This window comes from Corvus brachyrhynchos, unplaced genomic scaffold (assembly GCF_000691975.1).
Source record: "Corvus brachyrhynchos isolate BGI_N302 unplaced genomic scaffold, ASM69197v1 scaffold209, whole genome shotgun sequence".
NCBI lineage: Eukaryota > Metazoa > Chordata > Aves > Passeriformes > Corvidae > Corvus > Corvus brachyrhynchos.
The window spans coordinates 86,673-103,518 of NW_008246056.1; the positions used below are offsets into that span (position 1 = coordinate 86,673).

Below are 16,846 nucleotides of genomic sequence, written 5' to 3' on the forward strand. Positions count from 1 at the left end.
GGTGGGGGGGAGCTACACACCTTACACGGGGAGAGGAAAGCAGCCCCTAACTGTTGTCAACAGCTTTCGGGCTGCACCATTTCTCTGCCATATGGCCCGATCTCCTCGGCGGAGCTGAGATTTTCTAGCACAGCAGCTTCATACGAATCGTATCCTCGGCATCAGTAGTTATATATTCAGACATATTTTTCTCTCCTTAAATTTTCACTCCCTTTCTCTTTAATGGGAATAACTCACCCATCTTGTAGAGATCAAGTGCAACAGAAGGCGAACTGGAGTCCCCAAGCTTTAGAAATCTCATTTCACCGTTTTTAACCCAAATAATAGCAAATCCAATCTTCTGTACACCTGGGAATCTTTCCTTGTTCAAACACCGAGCCCTGCAGCCTTGGCCGAAGCCTACAGACCGAGCATACAGAGCGCTGAGCCAAAAGCCAGTGATGTCACCCATGCAACGTGAGACTCATTTCTTATTTCTCTATCCTCCTTAAAGATAAACTGCACCACTTCCCAGGCAGGAAATGTCGAAGCCTTAGTCTCTTAAGAGGGAAAAATGTAAAACCTGGATTTAACTGGATCCTGACCGTTCTTGATCACAAGCCCTTACATTATGTCAACCAAATCCAAAACACACAGAGCTATTTCTCACTGCACCAAAAAAAAAATCCCAACCTGCTTCAAAATACAGAGAATTAGCTTGAAAAAACCCCTGGATTGTAGACCTGTGTGATCCAGAAAGCTGAGGCCTCCAGACTGAACTGTCTGAACTGAAAAGGAAATACACATGGTGATTTCCCTTGCACCAAAAAGGTCTGGATGCTGGCACATCCTGATCTGTGAGTACCACAGCATCCTGGAGGTGACAGAGGAACCAAGTCAGCCCCATCCAGTATTTGGCTCCCAGTGATTCCACAGCATGAACAGCAAACAATGCAGTTGCTCCTACTGCACCAAAACATCCACAGCCTAATGCCTGCCCACAGATGCATGCTGCAAAAATCTACATCCATGCTGGATCCTACCAGCTTTTGGCCCCTGAATCCCAAGCTGTGTCATCTGAATTGAAAATAAGCACAGCCTTTCTGGGGCTGGTGACAGCCCTTGGCCCCAGGAAGGGAGTCCTGCGATTTCGCTAGCTTTTAACCCTAGCCACCCAAATTGTACTTGCTCCAGTGGGGAGAGCAGATGTGAAATGTAGTAGCTCTTTGTGCATCAGAAATACATACCTGGATTGTCTTGTGGAATACAGTTGCAACAGGAAAAAATTAACCCACATGGCTGGATCGTAACAATTTTTGGCCTTTTTTGATAATAATTGTATTATCAAAAAAGGCAAAACAACTCCTTCCATTTTACCTGACAAAACCAGGGCCCATATCCACTGGGATTTGCAGCTATGGAAGAGTATCTGTCCCATTAAACCATTTTTGGTGTGAAATATACTGTATTCTTTAAACTCCTTGCGGGATTATGAAACTGGCAAAGAAAAGTCACTCATCCAAACCATAAAGGTTACAATCATCTGCATCTACTGAACCAGGTCTATTGCAAAATTTCAGCGTTGCATGATGAATATTAACTGTATCTGGAAAGCTCTAGGTAAAGTTCATTGTTTTACTGAAACATGGGACTGGTTTATTTTTTTTAGCAGTAACTTCCCTCTGGTGTTAATAATAACAGCCAGTACTTAAGGGTCTAAGGTTTTCTTAAAATTAGTTCTGCACAGATGGATCTACTTCTGTAACTGGATTTTTCAAGCAACTACATGTCAGTAGATAAGAAGAATTAGATGTTACAGTGGGCCTGGAGCAGCCATACTTGTTGTCTGTTCCGAGATAAAATGTAGAGGTTTGTGGTCAAAAAGCTGTTGGCTCCTATAAGAAGATGATGAACAGGTTTCTTGTATCACACCCACACAGAGATGAGAGTGCACCTGGATTTCTTTGTCAATTTTTAGCGTCAAGTCCCAAGCTGAAGGATGAGAACAGGGAATAGGCCTAATTTTACCAACCATGTATTTTGGCTGATTGTTGGATTTTCTATTTAAGCACGAGATTCCGCTGAGTTTATTCTCTATTTAGATTGAACTGGTAAACAAAACTGTTCTCTGTCTAAACACCCATTTTAGACAGAACTGGAAGACTGGGGCTAAGAGCAAAATGGAGGATCCAGCTACTAGAACTGTTTTTCTCATTATACTGGCCAAAGATATGTGAGGGGATAAGAAAATAATATAATGGAATCACACCTACATTTCTTTTTTATGTTAAGCATTAGGATTACAGTCCGAAGAGCCAAGATTTGGTTGGACCCAGGGAGGTCCAGGTGCCAGGTTTTCCCATCACACTCCAAGACAGTAAGACAGTTTGGGGCAGGGGGACTTTTGTACCTGGAGAAGCCAGACTTGTTCCCTCTTCTCATTTTTAAACATGGGTTTGAAAGCCAAAAATTGTCATTCAGTTCCAGGTTTTATCTTTTCCTCTGAAAAGGCATTTCAGTGGCAGTTTCTATGCTTTTTTTTTTTTTTTTTTGCTTGCATTTGTAGCTTTATCAGATGGCAGTCTGTATCTTTCTGCAAGTCACCTTAAACATATAACTGTAGGAGAAACTGTTGGATTTTATCCCCATTTTAACTCTTAGAATTAAACATTTTTCTCCATCATCATCATTATTCCCTTCTTTTCAGGAGGGGCACAATATTGCTTGCTGCAGGCATTAGAAACCTTCCCTGTGTCTCTTCCCGGATTTTTACAGACAGCCCCTTTCTCAGCACAAACAGATCATTATTAAATTCTCCTCCTCCCACCCCACCCCCGCCTCACCACAGGGGGAAAAAAACCAGTCCTTGTCGATCTTCAGCTGCGAGAATGACATTTAAAAAAAACCCCACAACCCCTCCACCCACACTTGGGCACGCGACATGGAAACCGCTCCCGACAGTGAATTAAGGGCATCTCAGCACAGGGAGCTAATTCACGGGTCTGAAATAAATCAGGGAGTGAAAATGCACTTTCAGCGGCGGATTGAAAGCTGAGGCTTTCTTTCCTGCCAGTTACGATTTCAGTGATCCAGAGAGAAAGCTAAAGCACACGGTGCTCAGGAAAAATGTCTGAAGGCACGGGACAGAGGAGTGGAGCCCGGTGAGTCTGTTCAGAGCCAATTCCTTCTGACAAGCCGTGCGCTGCCTGCTACACCTCACTACGGATGGTGTCTTACAGCTAGGGCCAGTCTCCTCTCCATTCCCTCCCAGCATCGTCTCCGCTCTCCTTAGCATCCTCCAGCGACCATCGCCCACCGCCTCTCCAGAGAGCTCCAGACACAAAAGCAAAGCGAGCGCCTGTACAAAGGTACACAGAGGTGAGGTCTGGGGCTAGGAGGGGGGAAGGGCAGAGTAAATGGACAACCAATTGCAATTTGCTTTTCTTCGTCGGTTTTTGGGGTTTTTTTCTGTTTTGGTTTTTTGGGGTCTTTTCTACATCAAAATGACCTCCACCATATTTTTCTTCCTTCGTCTTTTTTTTTTTTTTTCCTTTTAAAGAAAAAGAATTCAGTGCCATCTAGTGGGGGAGGGGATTGAGCAAGTCAAGGTGCTGCCCCTTCCCAGGGATCTACACTTCTAATTTAGTTATTCAACAGAGAGAGATGACCCTCAGTATTTCCCTGCTCTCTCTGTGATCTTCACCTCCCCAGAAGTGATGTTTAATTTACATAGGCTCCAGCCTTCGTTCTTTGAAAAGAATCACCTACTGAAGTCACAGGAACTCGTCCTAGTGTTATATTACCTGAAGCAGTACTGGCTCTGGAGGCAGTTCGCTGCCTTAATTACAGGATTTCAAACACAAGACAGTAATCAAACCAAACATAGATATAACAAATTATGCCTACTAATATTTTTTATCATTCCAGTGCACCTTGGATACTGGTGTACGTGAATCCTCAGCATGCCAGCCCTTCTAATAACACAGCCATAAAAGATGCTAACATAGAAGCATCTTATGATAACTCCCACAAACACTTGACCCATCATTCAAACAGATTTTGGGTGTTCAGGTGACTCAGAACAAGCAGAGGCTCTATAAAGGAAGATCAGAACCACAAAACACCATATAAAAGTTTGTAATCTAAATCCCAGGAATTAACCAGTTGTCAATGTCCCTTCTATTTATTTTTTTAATAGAAAGAGTTTTTCAAAGGGAAGCATCAGCCAGCTGCATAAACATGGGCTGGCCACACACGCACATACACACGTGGAGACACAGAGAATAGGCACACAGCTGTCTACACACTCATGTGTAGCTGTGCACACACTGATATCTAGCTGCACACAACAGCACCTCGCTGCATGTCCTCTGCCCTCCCCACCAGCAGCTCCCAAAAGGGATTGCTTTCGCTCTCTCTAAAAAAAAGAAAACAACCCACCAACATTTGGATTGTAAAGTTAAGCAAGTTAGTGAATGCCAGATTTAAGACCACCCATGGAACATTAATTTGCCCAGCATGCAAACACACTATGATACAATCTTTAATAACATGATTTCTGTTTCCATGGGTCTCCCATTTTTTACAGTGCAAAGGATAAATGTTGCTCACTTAATGAACACTATTCAAATTTTCTCCTATCCTTATCACCCAATGTGTGGTGCATGAACTATTTATTACAGAGCATCCAGATCCTGCATTGCATACAGAATGATTAATTTCCTCATGAGTTTTTCTATAGTGGTGCTCTAATTGTAGTGTTGGAGGGCTGGGGTTTTTTTACAAACATCAAGGAACTTACCTTCACAGCTCCCTGCTGAGGAACAGAGATAAAAGGCAGTATTTTCAAACATGTCAGTGTATTTTGGGTACTCTATTAAAGGAGCTTAGAACCTAAACTTCCAGAGTACTTAGCACCTTCCTTCCTCAGAGAGCAGCTTGCAGACCCCCTGGCTCTAGACACAGTGGACAGTATTTCCACAAATTAGTGCATGGGTGACTGCAGCTGGATACACAGAAAATGGGCACCACATGGACAGAAGTTGGGAAAAATGTAATTTTTTTGAGTCACCAAGCTTCATAACAGTAACTCTCACAATGGGTGAAATAAAATCCAATTTTCAGTTTCAATTCAAATGCCCGTGACCATGATTTTTCCTACCTGTATTCATCTGCTAGGCTCACTACAGAGCCTCCAAACTGTCCACCAAACAGCCACCATCTCACGACTGCAGAGTCCTGGTTCATCTGCCATCTACTGTGATCTGGGCAGAAAGCAGGATGTGATCATGTATTTTACCTCACGACCACAAGTCACAAGTGAATGGCAATCCATGGGCAAACTTTAGTCTGGTATTCTCTTAGTCTTGATTTACTGACCTGGAGTTGTGACAAACAGGGGAAGCACACATGAGCTGAGTCAAAATTGATCAGGGGTCAGGAGCTGAATGGAGTGAACCATCAAAAGGACAGATTTGCTTTTGGAGGAAGCAAAATGAATTGTTGGGCAGAAGGCAGGAGGATGGGTAGGTGAGAAGTCCTATATCATATTTTTCAGTAAAGCAGAGGGAATGGCCAGCACCAAATGGCCTCAAACAGAGACAGGTAAAAGACAGTACACAGAGGAAAAGAACCATAGGATAATGTTGTTTTTCCAAACAGCAAAACAAAAGACTGGTGGCTTTTCCCTAAAATTGCTTCCTCCTGTGAAAACTTACTCTTCATTATTTAGCTGTCAACTGTCAAAACCACATCACTGTTGGCCACCTAAGGCTGCACTATGGACACAGCTATGTATGATAATCACTGCTGCTCATGAGAACATCTCCAAGAGTGCTTTTAAGCTCAGACAAAACAAGGATGAACGATTTTAAACAAAACTTTTCCCCAAGCTTCCCACTGTGGACATTGTGCTTGGGAAATGTCAGCCCAAGAACTTAAAAGTGTAGCAGAGCTATAAGCTGCAGAAAAGAAGGCCTTGTAGGCAAACTCATCCCTGGCACCCCTGCACTACCTCCACACAGCCCAAGGGTCCATGGGCACTGTGGTGAACTGCAGAAGGACCTGGGAGATATCACTCCATCTCTGAAGGCATTGCCAACAGCTTTAGGTTTTTTTCAGCCAGGTGGTAGGATCTAAATCTAAATCTAATGGTAGATCATGCCACATTTAACATGTCGAGTTCTAAAGTAAAACACTGGGGAAAGACATTCCTGTCTCCTGAGTAAACACTCAAGTGCTTCCAATAACAGAGAAGCAAGAACAGATTTAAGAAAAAGAAAAGGCCTAAGCTGTACAGGTGTAAGCCTCCATTGAAAGAGAAAGTTCTGGTAGGAGACAACTCAGCTAAAGCACAAGGGCAATATTTAGCCCTCAAGGCTCTTTCAAATTCATCCCCCTGCAACAGAAAACAGATCTTAGCCCCTGCATTCACAAGCAGAGATTCAGCTCCAGTCTGCTGCTCTCTGAGATCACAGCAGCCACTCTGTGTCCTGGTTATTGTCTTGCCAGCTTGGTAATCAACATCTTCAAATTCTACAGCTTCTTCTCCTCTGAGCTTTCACACGAGCAGACCTGTTTCCCCAAAAACCTCGCTAAGAGGATTGCTGTTTCATATAAGCCCATCTCTGCTTCCCCCTGGTTACCTTTTGGATACATCAAGCCCAGCCTACCACCCAAAATCCTGCTACAGGAAAAACCCATTGCCTGCTGCAGTGAGGAAGGTGACATTGCTTTGAATGCAGGAGTTGTACAGCAAGGTCATTTGCTGCCTAAAGCCAGCTACAAAAGCAAGATGGCTCTCAACATCCCCACCATTGGGCTCAGCTGAAAACAGGAGATATCACTTCATTAAAATTCATAGATCTTGTGACTCTTACAGAAATAGCAAGAAGAATCCAGGATGGCAGAGACAAGATATTAGGGCCAAAGAGTACTGATTGAGAGCAAAAACTCAGACTTCTGTCTGCCAAAAGTAAGCATATTTGGTAAGAAGCAGCTTTTATTCCATAAGTTACATCTGATACATTGACCTTCAATATATTACCTGATTAATTATATATACCTGATTAATTCTGGTTTTTCTGAACTGCATCAATATGTAGTTCATATAGGCAGCCTAATATGAAGGTGCATCTGCAGTACTGTTAGTTTGCTTGACATGGCAAGTCACACCTTACTTTCCTAAACTTCTGACAGATTTCAGAATGCATTGTTCATTCCCTGAGAGATTTTCAGACATGGTTTCTATCAACAGTGTTTTGTGAACTAATCCAGTGAAAGACAGAGCCACAGCCTCTGTAGATGCATAACACGGTGTTTCATTGTGAGTGTATCACATCTGTGATTGGCTCCCAGCTACCAATTCAATTTGTTGCTTCTTTTAGTCACAAAAGAAAAACAAGGATTAGCTAAAAATCCAAATTCATCAATCATAAGAAACCATCACAGAAGCAACTGGAGAGAAAACCAGTAAGCAAAACAAAAAACAGCACCTGCTTAGAAAAACTATATTCTCTAAAAGCACTCTCCTTCTTTTTAGAACACGACTCAGAAGCAAGACCTCAATCTTAATTTATTCTATTTGGCTGTGAAGTCCCAGCAGGGTAGATTAATTTAAATAACTTTTTTTTTTTAAAAAGGCGTATACAAATATATTGTGTGCTGCTGTAAAAGCAGCTGACATGTAGGATGATAAACTCTCTATTAAGACACAAGCACGCTGCCATCTTCAACAGTTTTGCATTTACTTCTCTACAGTTATTATCACCAAATATATTTGTATCAAAATAAAGTAGTTGGTTCTTCAGAGTTCATCCATTTGTACAGTTCATTTCCCCACCTCAAGCTTTAGAACTGTGATATCACAATTACACCTCGTATGCTGAAGTTGTTCCAGGGAAAACTTCTGGGCCCTGAAAGACAGGCACTTATTCCCCTTTGCTGCAAAGGCCTTCAGTAAGTACCCACCAAAGAAGAAACCATGGGGAGTACCAAGCTTCAATGACCATACCCTGATCATCCACGATAAAAAAACTGGCTTGCAAGAAGTTACTTCTCTTGTTTCCAGAGAAATAATGTTTCCAGGACTAAGGAATAAAATTTCCCAAGGACAAAAAAAATGAAAAAAAAAAAAAAAGAAAATTTGGGACTCACAGAGATAAAGTCTGAAGAAGGAATTTTTCTCAGGAAAAAGGGAACAAATGTCCAGAAAGCATGTGTAGGAGCACGACTTATTCAGCCTGGGTACTAGCAAGGTCAGAGAGAAAGAACTGAATGAAAAACAGCCTCTGCAGAATGCTTCCACAGGCTGAAGCAACTGAGGCTGAGAGGTGCGTGCAGGATTGATTATGATTCGCTAGACAGGCAAATTCTAAAACAGAGAGCAGCTCTGGTTACATAACTAACAGCAGCCTCATGTCACCCACCAGGACTGCAGTGAAGAACTTCAAACTAAAACCAAAAAAAAAAAATCTGTTTCCATAACTCTGCCTTCAAAAGACTCTGTGAGTGGGAAAGATTGATCAATGATGCTTAGGTCTACAAAGAGCACTACTGAAATGACTGGGTACCTGGGAGTCCAGACAGATTTGGGAAATTGGCTGACTTACAAATCAAGGTAGTCAGAGTGGCTAACCAGAGTGCTCCCAAAGACCTAACCATGTGTCCTGTGCTCAGCACTGATCAAGATACCCTAAGACAAGAAGGGGCCTAAACCAGGAAAACATGGAGAGAAATCTCCATTGAAATGCACCATTAAAGGTCAAGAGGGATATACAATATCAGTCTGCTGAAACTCAGGGGAACCAACAGCTCACATACCCAAGAGGTCTAGATCCAAGGCAGTATCTTGAAAAGAGTTCAGCTTGAAGAAACAGAAATGTGAACTCAAACAGACCCGACTAGTCTCCTTGGATTTTCTGTTTAAGAGATTGATGTATTCCTGAAAATTCTGTTGCTGGAACATTTTTATTCACTCTGTTTTCACACTTGGTCAAATAGAATTAGAGATGAACAGTTTTTTGACCCCAGCTGAAAGCCTTGGAGGATGTCCTTTCAGATGAGGGTTGCAAGGAATGATGGAAGAGAAACTACAAGAGCTTTTATCAGCAGTGAGCCAGATGTCTCCATTATTTCTTCTCTTTTCGCTGACTCTGTCATTTTAATATTTTTCCTTTTTTTCCTCCCCTCTGCAATACTCTGTTCCAGCCAAAAAAGATGTGTCTTTGTTACTGTTGCCTTTAAAAGTTTTATGTGCATGTTGTCAGTAAAGTAACAACACTACTTCCGTAGTATGTTTTTCACTAGGGGAAGCTGAAGCATTTTCTAAGAATCAATTATTCTTCACAACCCATTTCTGAAGCAGACATCATTTTTCCCAGTTTACAGAGGGATGAAACGGCAGATAGGTTAATTAACTTGCTTAAGGTCATCCAGTGAGTTTGAAATGGAGCTGCAAAAAAACCCCAAGATTCAACAATTCCTATTCCCAATCCCTTCATCTAACCACTGAGAAATATCCCTTCTCTTCAGTCTTAAGCACTTCATTGAAATCTATCACTGACCATCTATCCCCACATATTGTTGAGCTACACATTAGTCAGTCTAAATGACAAACATGTAAGTGTGTGGAGATCCACAGCATCCTCCATCCCATGCCTGTTCAGCCTCGTGCAGCGCCTGCTATGCTGGACAGCTCATCTTCCATTAAAAATGGATGTGCCAGAGTTCTCCCAGAGAACTGCCAATATCATCTCAGGCATCACTCTGAGGGCACTGCACGAGAGACAAACAGCACTGGCTCTCTTTCCCCAGGAGGAGGGAAGGCTGCCTCAACAGCCCGGCTGTTGGGGAAAGCAATAAACTCAAGATGCCAACTAGCTTTGAAAAATCATTTCTGTTTTTCTCTTATGCTGCATCTCCCTCCCAAGTGTTCCCAGTGCTAGATAGCTGGAGCAGCAGTATTTAATAGCAACATCTTTGTGGATTTCGCTCTGGCATTAGTTTGATGAGTTACTTTAAAGTCAAAATACCCTTCAAATGCCCACCCAAAGTCTGTCAGTCTCTTAACACTACACATTCTCTCCAGAGGGATTTGCAATGCAGATGTCTCCGTGGCTCAGCACGAATTGCTGTGCAACAAAATACAGTTGAAGTTTGCCAATTAATCATGAACACATAATGAATAACAAATTATTTCTAAACACGTTTGTAGCCAATGCAGTTTTAACAAATGCTCAGAGGGTCCTTCTGCTTACTCAGATGAAGATGATTTTGTTCCCTGATGTCAGTATTTATAAGAAGAAAATGTTAGAGATGATCTTACAGCACGATAGTTCTAAACATAAGACTTAGGAGTGAAGAGTTGCTCACTTTGTCATACAGGTACTACTCAAATGCCTCATTTTCAAGATCAAATGATACAAGTTCAGACTCTTTTTTCCTCTAAATGTCAATAAACAAGCACCAAGGAGCAAACTCTCACCCTGATGGGTTTTTTTTCTGGGTATACCTTTGCCTTCTCAGGACAAACAATGGATCAAGTGTTGCATTTTGTCAAAATTTTGCCTTAAAGCTGTCATTCAGTTAAAACTAAAATACATACACAAGATGAATTAACCAGATAAACAATTCCAGATCACTATTCATCAAATAATATAATTCCAGACAAAATTACTGCCAACTATTTGTAAAAAGATCTTTATTGTACTTCATCATGAGGTCTCTTCCTCCTTTTTTTTTTTTCTATTTTGCTGCTTTCCATGTGTTCCATGCATGTCTCTCTACTCCCTTGATTTCTTTCCTCCACAACAGTCACTGTACCTAGAATGCCCATCTTGTCTTCTACCCCATGTCAACTCACTCTCCTTTAACTCCTTTCTAGGGTTTTCAGCTTTTTCACTCAGCCATCTCCCACTGATTTTCTTGCAAATAATTGCTAACAAGTCCAAACACTTTGCTCTGCTTGCAACAAAGCGCTCAGGAGGATCTAACAACAAATTCACAGAATTCAACTCATCACAAATCCATTCCCATAGTCAGTCTCTGCTGCATCCTTCCATTCCCTGTTATTATCAACCCCTAGCATGCCAAATCTAATTTGGACTGTGAAGACCTCAGAGTGGTGATGCTGAGTTTACAGTTGCTGGCAGAATCTAGGGACACACAGTGTCCCAGATACAGTGAGCAAGACCTTTTTGGCTCCATGGATTGCAAACCAGATCATTCTCTGTCTCTGCAAATTTGCAGATGTGTTGAGTTGTTGTTCTGTTGACTGATGTGACCCTGATTTTCCATCCTGAGTGTCTGTACGCTACCTTGCCGGCATGCTAACCCTGGCTGGGTGCTCTGCAAGCAATTCTCCTCATAACCACAGCAACAACAGTGCTACAGTGACATACATAGGCTTTTGCAAGTGCGTATTTTTACTTAGATTAATTAATAATAATAATGGCTGACAAGGAGAAACAACTGAGCAAAAAAGGCAGAAAAATTTAACAAATGCAGAGCTGTTCATATCTGTGCTTCCATCACACCAAAAAAGCCATGCTGAAGCCTGCAGGTATAGGCAGCAACAATACTTGGAAGGAAAGAGGAAGATGTTTTCCAGTGGCCTATATGCCAATTTTCAGAGTGTGGGTAACATGCAAGTAGAATATTTTCATTGATGAGGAGGAATGAGATCAAACTGATGTAATTACGGAATCAGGCAGGATAATTTACCAAAATGGAATATTAAAATACTTTGCTCCAATCCTTTAACATAAATAAAGAAATTTGAAGACTGAGAAGGTCAGAGTGCTTATGAAACCACCATCATTATTTTAGAGGTGCAGAGACAGTAACTTGTTCAACCTAATCCTGTTGAAGAGGGGTGGAATGGAGTGGGGATGGCTGCAGAGAAACAGGCTGCTTATACCTCCAATGTACAAAAAGTGTGCTCAATTTGAAGCTGTGTGAGGAAAAAACCCCAAAAGCCAGAAGCCATGTCTCATTACACTTTCTAAAAACTCATTTTCTACGACAGAAGTTATTCCAGTCTGCATGGAAGATGTATTTTTGAACTCATAATGTTTAAACAACTTTATCATGGAACAAAAAGGGGGCGGTTGTTTAGGAGCCAGCAATCATAATTTGATTATAGCAAGGACATTTGTTATAACAAGGAAAAAGGACAGTCCCAGTCAGGGAAATTCTCTCTCTCTCTCCCTCACACACACACACACACAGATGGTTCAGGAAGACCTTCTCCGTCAAGATGGGAGAAATGACGAGAAAATTGCGATTCAAAAATAGAGATAGAAATGTAAATGAGAATACTTATGATCTTACTCCATAAAGTCATGATTGCTTAATTAACAAAATGGCCAATTTTGGCGGAAGGACAACTTTGTCTCAGAAGCAAGGTGAAGGAAACATTCAGAAGTTAAAAGTATGGTATAGAACAACATAGAAAGGCAAAAATACAGGAAAAAAAAGTTCTGTTAATACAAAAAATGAAGACTATAGAAAATGCATAAGTGGTGTGACTACAGAAAGCAAAATGAGGAGTGCAACAATGCTGATGCACATCTAGAGATGGTAAAACAGCACAGAAATGGCAGAAATGCTAAAAACCTCTATTTCCTCCTTAGAAAGATTAAGGAAGAGGCACTTTTCTCATCGAGTAGAAAAAAAATAAAGCAGCACTTTTCAGTCCATTAGTCAGTAATGAAAATGGTAAGCAGGATCTACTAGAGCAAACATTTTAAAATTAGGATATTTAGAGAACTTTTATAGGACAGCGTTTGAATACCTGGCTAAAGAAATTCCACGAATGTTAATTCTTAATCACAGAATCATAGAAAGGCTTGGGTCGGAAGGGACCTTAAAGATCATCTAGTTCCAATCTCCCCCCTGCCATAGGCAGGGACATCTTCCACTAGATCAGGATTATAAGGAAATTAGAGGATCATACCAACATTCAAAAAGGACAAGAAAGGGGACTGGGTTGCCCAGGCCATGAGGCTGCTCTTCCCGTGACAAGCACGGAAAATGTGACAGAAAATTAATCAGGGAAGGATGACAGAGTAACAATTTGTTCAGTGCTTGGCAGAATCTGCTCTTCTAGAAAACAGGCCGAGCCAGACAAACTCAATTTCTTCCTTCGATGGCATTACACGTTTGGCATATAAATGTAATCACATAATTGTCATTTACTCAGATGTTTGCACAGAGTCTGATTTAGCACCTCCTGGCACTGATTAAAAATTAGCATAAATCAAGCACTGGGAAAGCTCATGTCTAGTGGGATTGGCAGTGGCCAAAGGGGTGCCAGGGGAAGTGTAGCAGGGTCAGGTGCCCATCTGTGTGCCTCAGGGGCTCCCCTGGGCACGCACCCCTCTCCGGGTTTGGGGCACGAAGGTGAGTGACCAACTCACCAACTTCACCAGTATCAAGAGACCAAGAGGACACTTGTGCTGAAAGACTGAGATTGTGCAGGTAAATTTGCCAAGGCAGATATATTTATGCAGCTGAATAACCATCCTTGAAAACAAGCAGCAGGAGGGAAGCAAAAGTTACGAGGGTAAGGACTGGCAAGGAGCACAGGAGACATGCGCCCTGAATTTGGAGTAGAGAAACAATCTCTCTAAGTGGTTTGGAGACAAACATTTGTGGCTCCCAAACTCTTCCTTTCATCTCCTTTCAGTAAAACCAGATTTTGACATTTGTCCCAGTTCACAGCCTGGTCAGGGCTGTGAGTGAAGACACCCGGCTTTCAGCTCTTTATGTAAACATATGCCTTCTCCCAAGAGTAAAACCAACTTGGTTTTACTAACTTCAACGCATGCTCTTACGAAGTAAGGCTGCTGACTGGACGTGTCACACCACCCTTCCCTGGCAAAACCAAAGAATAAGGCTCTACGTAGACTTGCCATCAGCTTTTAATGAGGATAACAGCTTTTCTCATTTCATTATTAGATTTAAGCATATAACTACAAAGCTGCTAACGGGAGGGCGGGGGGGAATGAGAGGAAGTCACAGCGAAAACGTTTTTGACTCAAGAGGGTGTGACCCTCTCATGGTGTGTGGCATTTCGGATTGTAGTGTGCACAGAGCCATGATCCTTGTGGCTCACTTCCAGCTCAGGATATTCTGTGATTCCGTGATTCCATGACCGCGGGGACAGCACCCGACCAGCCTGCACTGCGTGCCGGGAAGGAGGAGAAAAAGCACCAGAAACCAGAGTGTGAGGAAGCAGATCCCTCCCTTCGCCGCCCGTCCCGCCCCTCGCGTCACTCGTGCGCGCCGCCGCCTCTCCGGCAGCGCCGCCGCTCGGGGTGCCGGGCGGGGCCGTGTCCCTGGGAGCCGCAGCCCTCGGGCGCGTCCCGGCGCTCCCCTCCCGCCGGGGGGCGGGGCCGGCGCGGGCTGACCTCCGTGGCGGCCTGGTCTTCCCCGTGTGCTCGTGGGAAAGCCAGAAGGAACGCGGGGAAAAGAGCGTTCTCCTGGCGTGTTCCAAGTGAGAAGGGAGCGGTGTGAAGCAAGCTGGTGGATCGGGAATAAAAAATAACCTAGACCAGGACGGGAGAGCTTGGCTTTGGGTGGGAGTAGGGAGCCGGGAGCAGGTGGAGCGGCAGCACTGAACACTGGTTTTGGTGTAGGTGTGTTAATCCCCAGAGGGCGATCCTGAAGGTATCATTGCTGAAGGTGACAATAACAAAACTGCTCTGGTAACATCTCACAGAATTACCCTAGAACAGGCTTTGGATAGCTCTGGCTCTTGGGAGTCTGCAGCCTTTGCTTTGCTTCTCTCTCAAACGTTGTTAGGATTAATGGAGGTCTCCAGCCTTGGCTTGGGATGTTAAGATTCCTTTAGCGATTCAGAAGTGAAAATCAGGTTCCTCAGACCACAGGGTTGCACTGTTCAGGAGCTAAAGGTGTTTTCATTTTAAGGCTGCAGTAAGTAGAGATTAAGCAAGCAGTGTGTTTGAGTCTGGTGGTGAAGAGGTGCTTTCCAAGTCCTGTGACAAAGAGGTTGGGGGACAATTTGTTACTTTGTCTCTGAATGTAGGAGTTCGTTCTGAAACAGATGATTTAGCAAAACTTAGTGATTTTTTCCCCCTGTAAGAGATGCTCAAGTTGAAGTGCCGCCTTGCAATCATTTAAGAGCTTCTGTCTTCTCACACTAGGCCTACTGCCTTAGCTTGAGGTTTCTGATGCTTTGCCTTCCCTTTTGTTACTTTTTCCATTATTCTCTATTCTCAAGTTACTTGTATTATTTTCATGCTTGATATTTTTTTTTCCTGCTTCCTTTAGAGTGCTTTGCTAACAGGAGTAAATCAAAGCAGGTCCTCCAATGGGCAGATATATGTAAGTGAGGTTAAGAATACTTCAGATTTGTGTTATTAAACAGCAGGCTCTGTTTAATCATACTGAAGTGGACTTAGCACTGTCTGTCTGATTACTCTTATCCATGCTCTTTAATTTGTTATGCTCATCTTCTGGAATCAGCTGTGCAATGTACTTTAAAACAAGAATTTTAAACTTTAACCTCAGTGTAATGCTCTTGAATGAACCTGCTTAATTTGTCTGAAGACTTATGTTATCACTCATTCAAAAATGCAAAGTACAGACAAGATACAGCTACAAATACAGGATTATGGGATTCCTGTTCTTGTCTACTAGAACCCAAAGAAGGAGTAAAGAAGACTTAAAATGGGGAGAGTTAGAAAAGCTGAGAGAACACCCTTCTCACACTACTTTAAGAGAGTGGATGTTGTCTGGTGGCCTAATAACAACTGTTTTGTCTTCAGGGCATTTTTGTTGCAGAGGTCTTCAGGTGGGAGATGACTAAAAGAGAATGGGAAGCTGCTGATGGATTGTCTTGGAAAAAAGAATATTTTTTCATGGGAAAACTACTTTTTTGCTTTCAAAAAGAATAGTTATCATGAGAGACTGAAAAGAGAATGGAGAAAAAGCTGATGGAGATGATCAAGGGAAGGGACTTGAGATGGGAAAGATCTGTGATTCATATAAAGAAACATGATTTATTTATAGGCCATTGTTGTTAGATGGATTATAACAATATTTTAAATAGGGTGAGAAATTTTCATGAGGAAAATCTTCCAGGTTGTTTTCTCTGTATGTTCAAGTGGTGCCTTACCTTGTGTGTAGTCGGTGTATCGCACAGGTGCTGTTTTTGGCAGAGCTCACGCTGTAATTGTTCCTGTGGCTGGAGTTTAAAGGTTGTCTTGAGCAAGCTGAGAGGGATCTGCTAGTAAACCATGCTAGCCATGGCAAATTGTGGTGCAGTGTAGTTACTTTTATAGTTGGTATTGCTGTCTGTAGGCTGGGAATTGTACCTGAATTCATGTCGATGTTCTTTATGTGCAGGATTACGTACTAAGGATTAGACTGACTTTATGCGAGGAATGTGTGATGTCAAATGAGTGATCAGTGTATGATACATTCTTTTGTTTGCCTTAATTCTGGGATGGCTTGTTCTACTCAGCCATCTTAAGAGTTGTGGCTCTGTTTTGCAGGAAGGTCCGTCTGTCTGTGGGAGCCCACCGTTCCTGGGGAGATGTCCAATGTTTCCAGCTATGCCCTTCGGATGGCCCGGCTGAGTGCCCAGATATTCGGTGATGTTGTCAGGCCAACTGACTCCAAATCCATGAAAGTGGTGAAGCTGTTCAGTGAGCAGCCCCTGGCCAAGCAGGAGGAGGTGTACAACTGGTACCCCCCTCACAACACCTACTATGCTCTCATGAAGAAACTCCGCTTCCTTGGGCTCTACAGGTGCTTCCTGGGCTTGTAGGGTGGGAGCAGGACTGAACTGGGAAAGGGGTGGGTGGGAGTCTTGTTGCAGTTGTTTTCCTCAAGGGAAAGA

At 42.7% G+C, this 16,846-nt stretch overlaps 1 protein-coding gene across 2 annotated transcripts in view; it reads left to right on the forward strand.

The window, feature by feature from the left end:
• Positions 1-2,999: 2,999 nt before the first annotated feature.
• The window catches only part of MRPS33 (mitochondrial ribosomal protein S33), a 15,877-nt gene continuing 2,030 nt past the window's right edge, over positions 3,000-16,846 (forward strand). Inside the window, exons 1-2 of one of the 2 annotated variants that reach the window (XM_008642411.2) lie at positions 3,000-3,357; positions 16,500-16,755. In XM_008642411.2, coding sequence (XP_008640633.1) covers positions 16,541-16,755 — 215 coding nt within the window. In that variant the 5' untranslated portion in view covers positions 3,000-3,357; positions 16,500-16,540. Of the gene's footprint in view, positions 3,358-14,239; positions 14,310-16,499; positions 16,756-16,846 lie in introns of those variants that run through there. The other variant, XM_017745872.1, reaches the window with a different exon arrangement.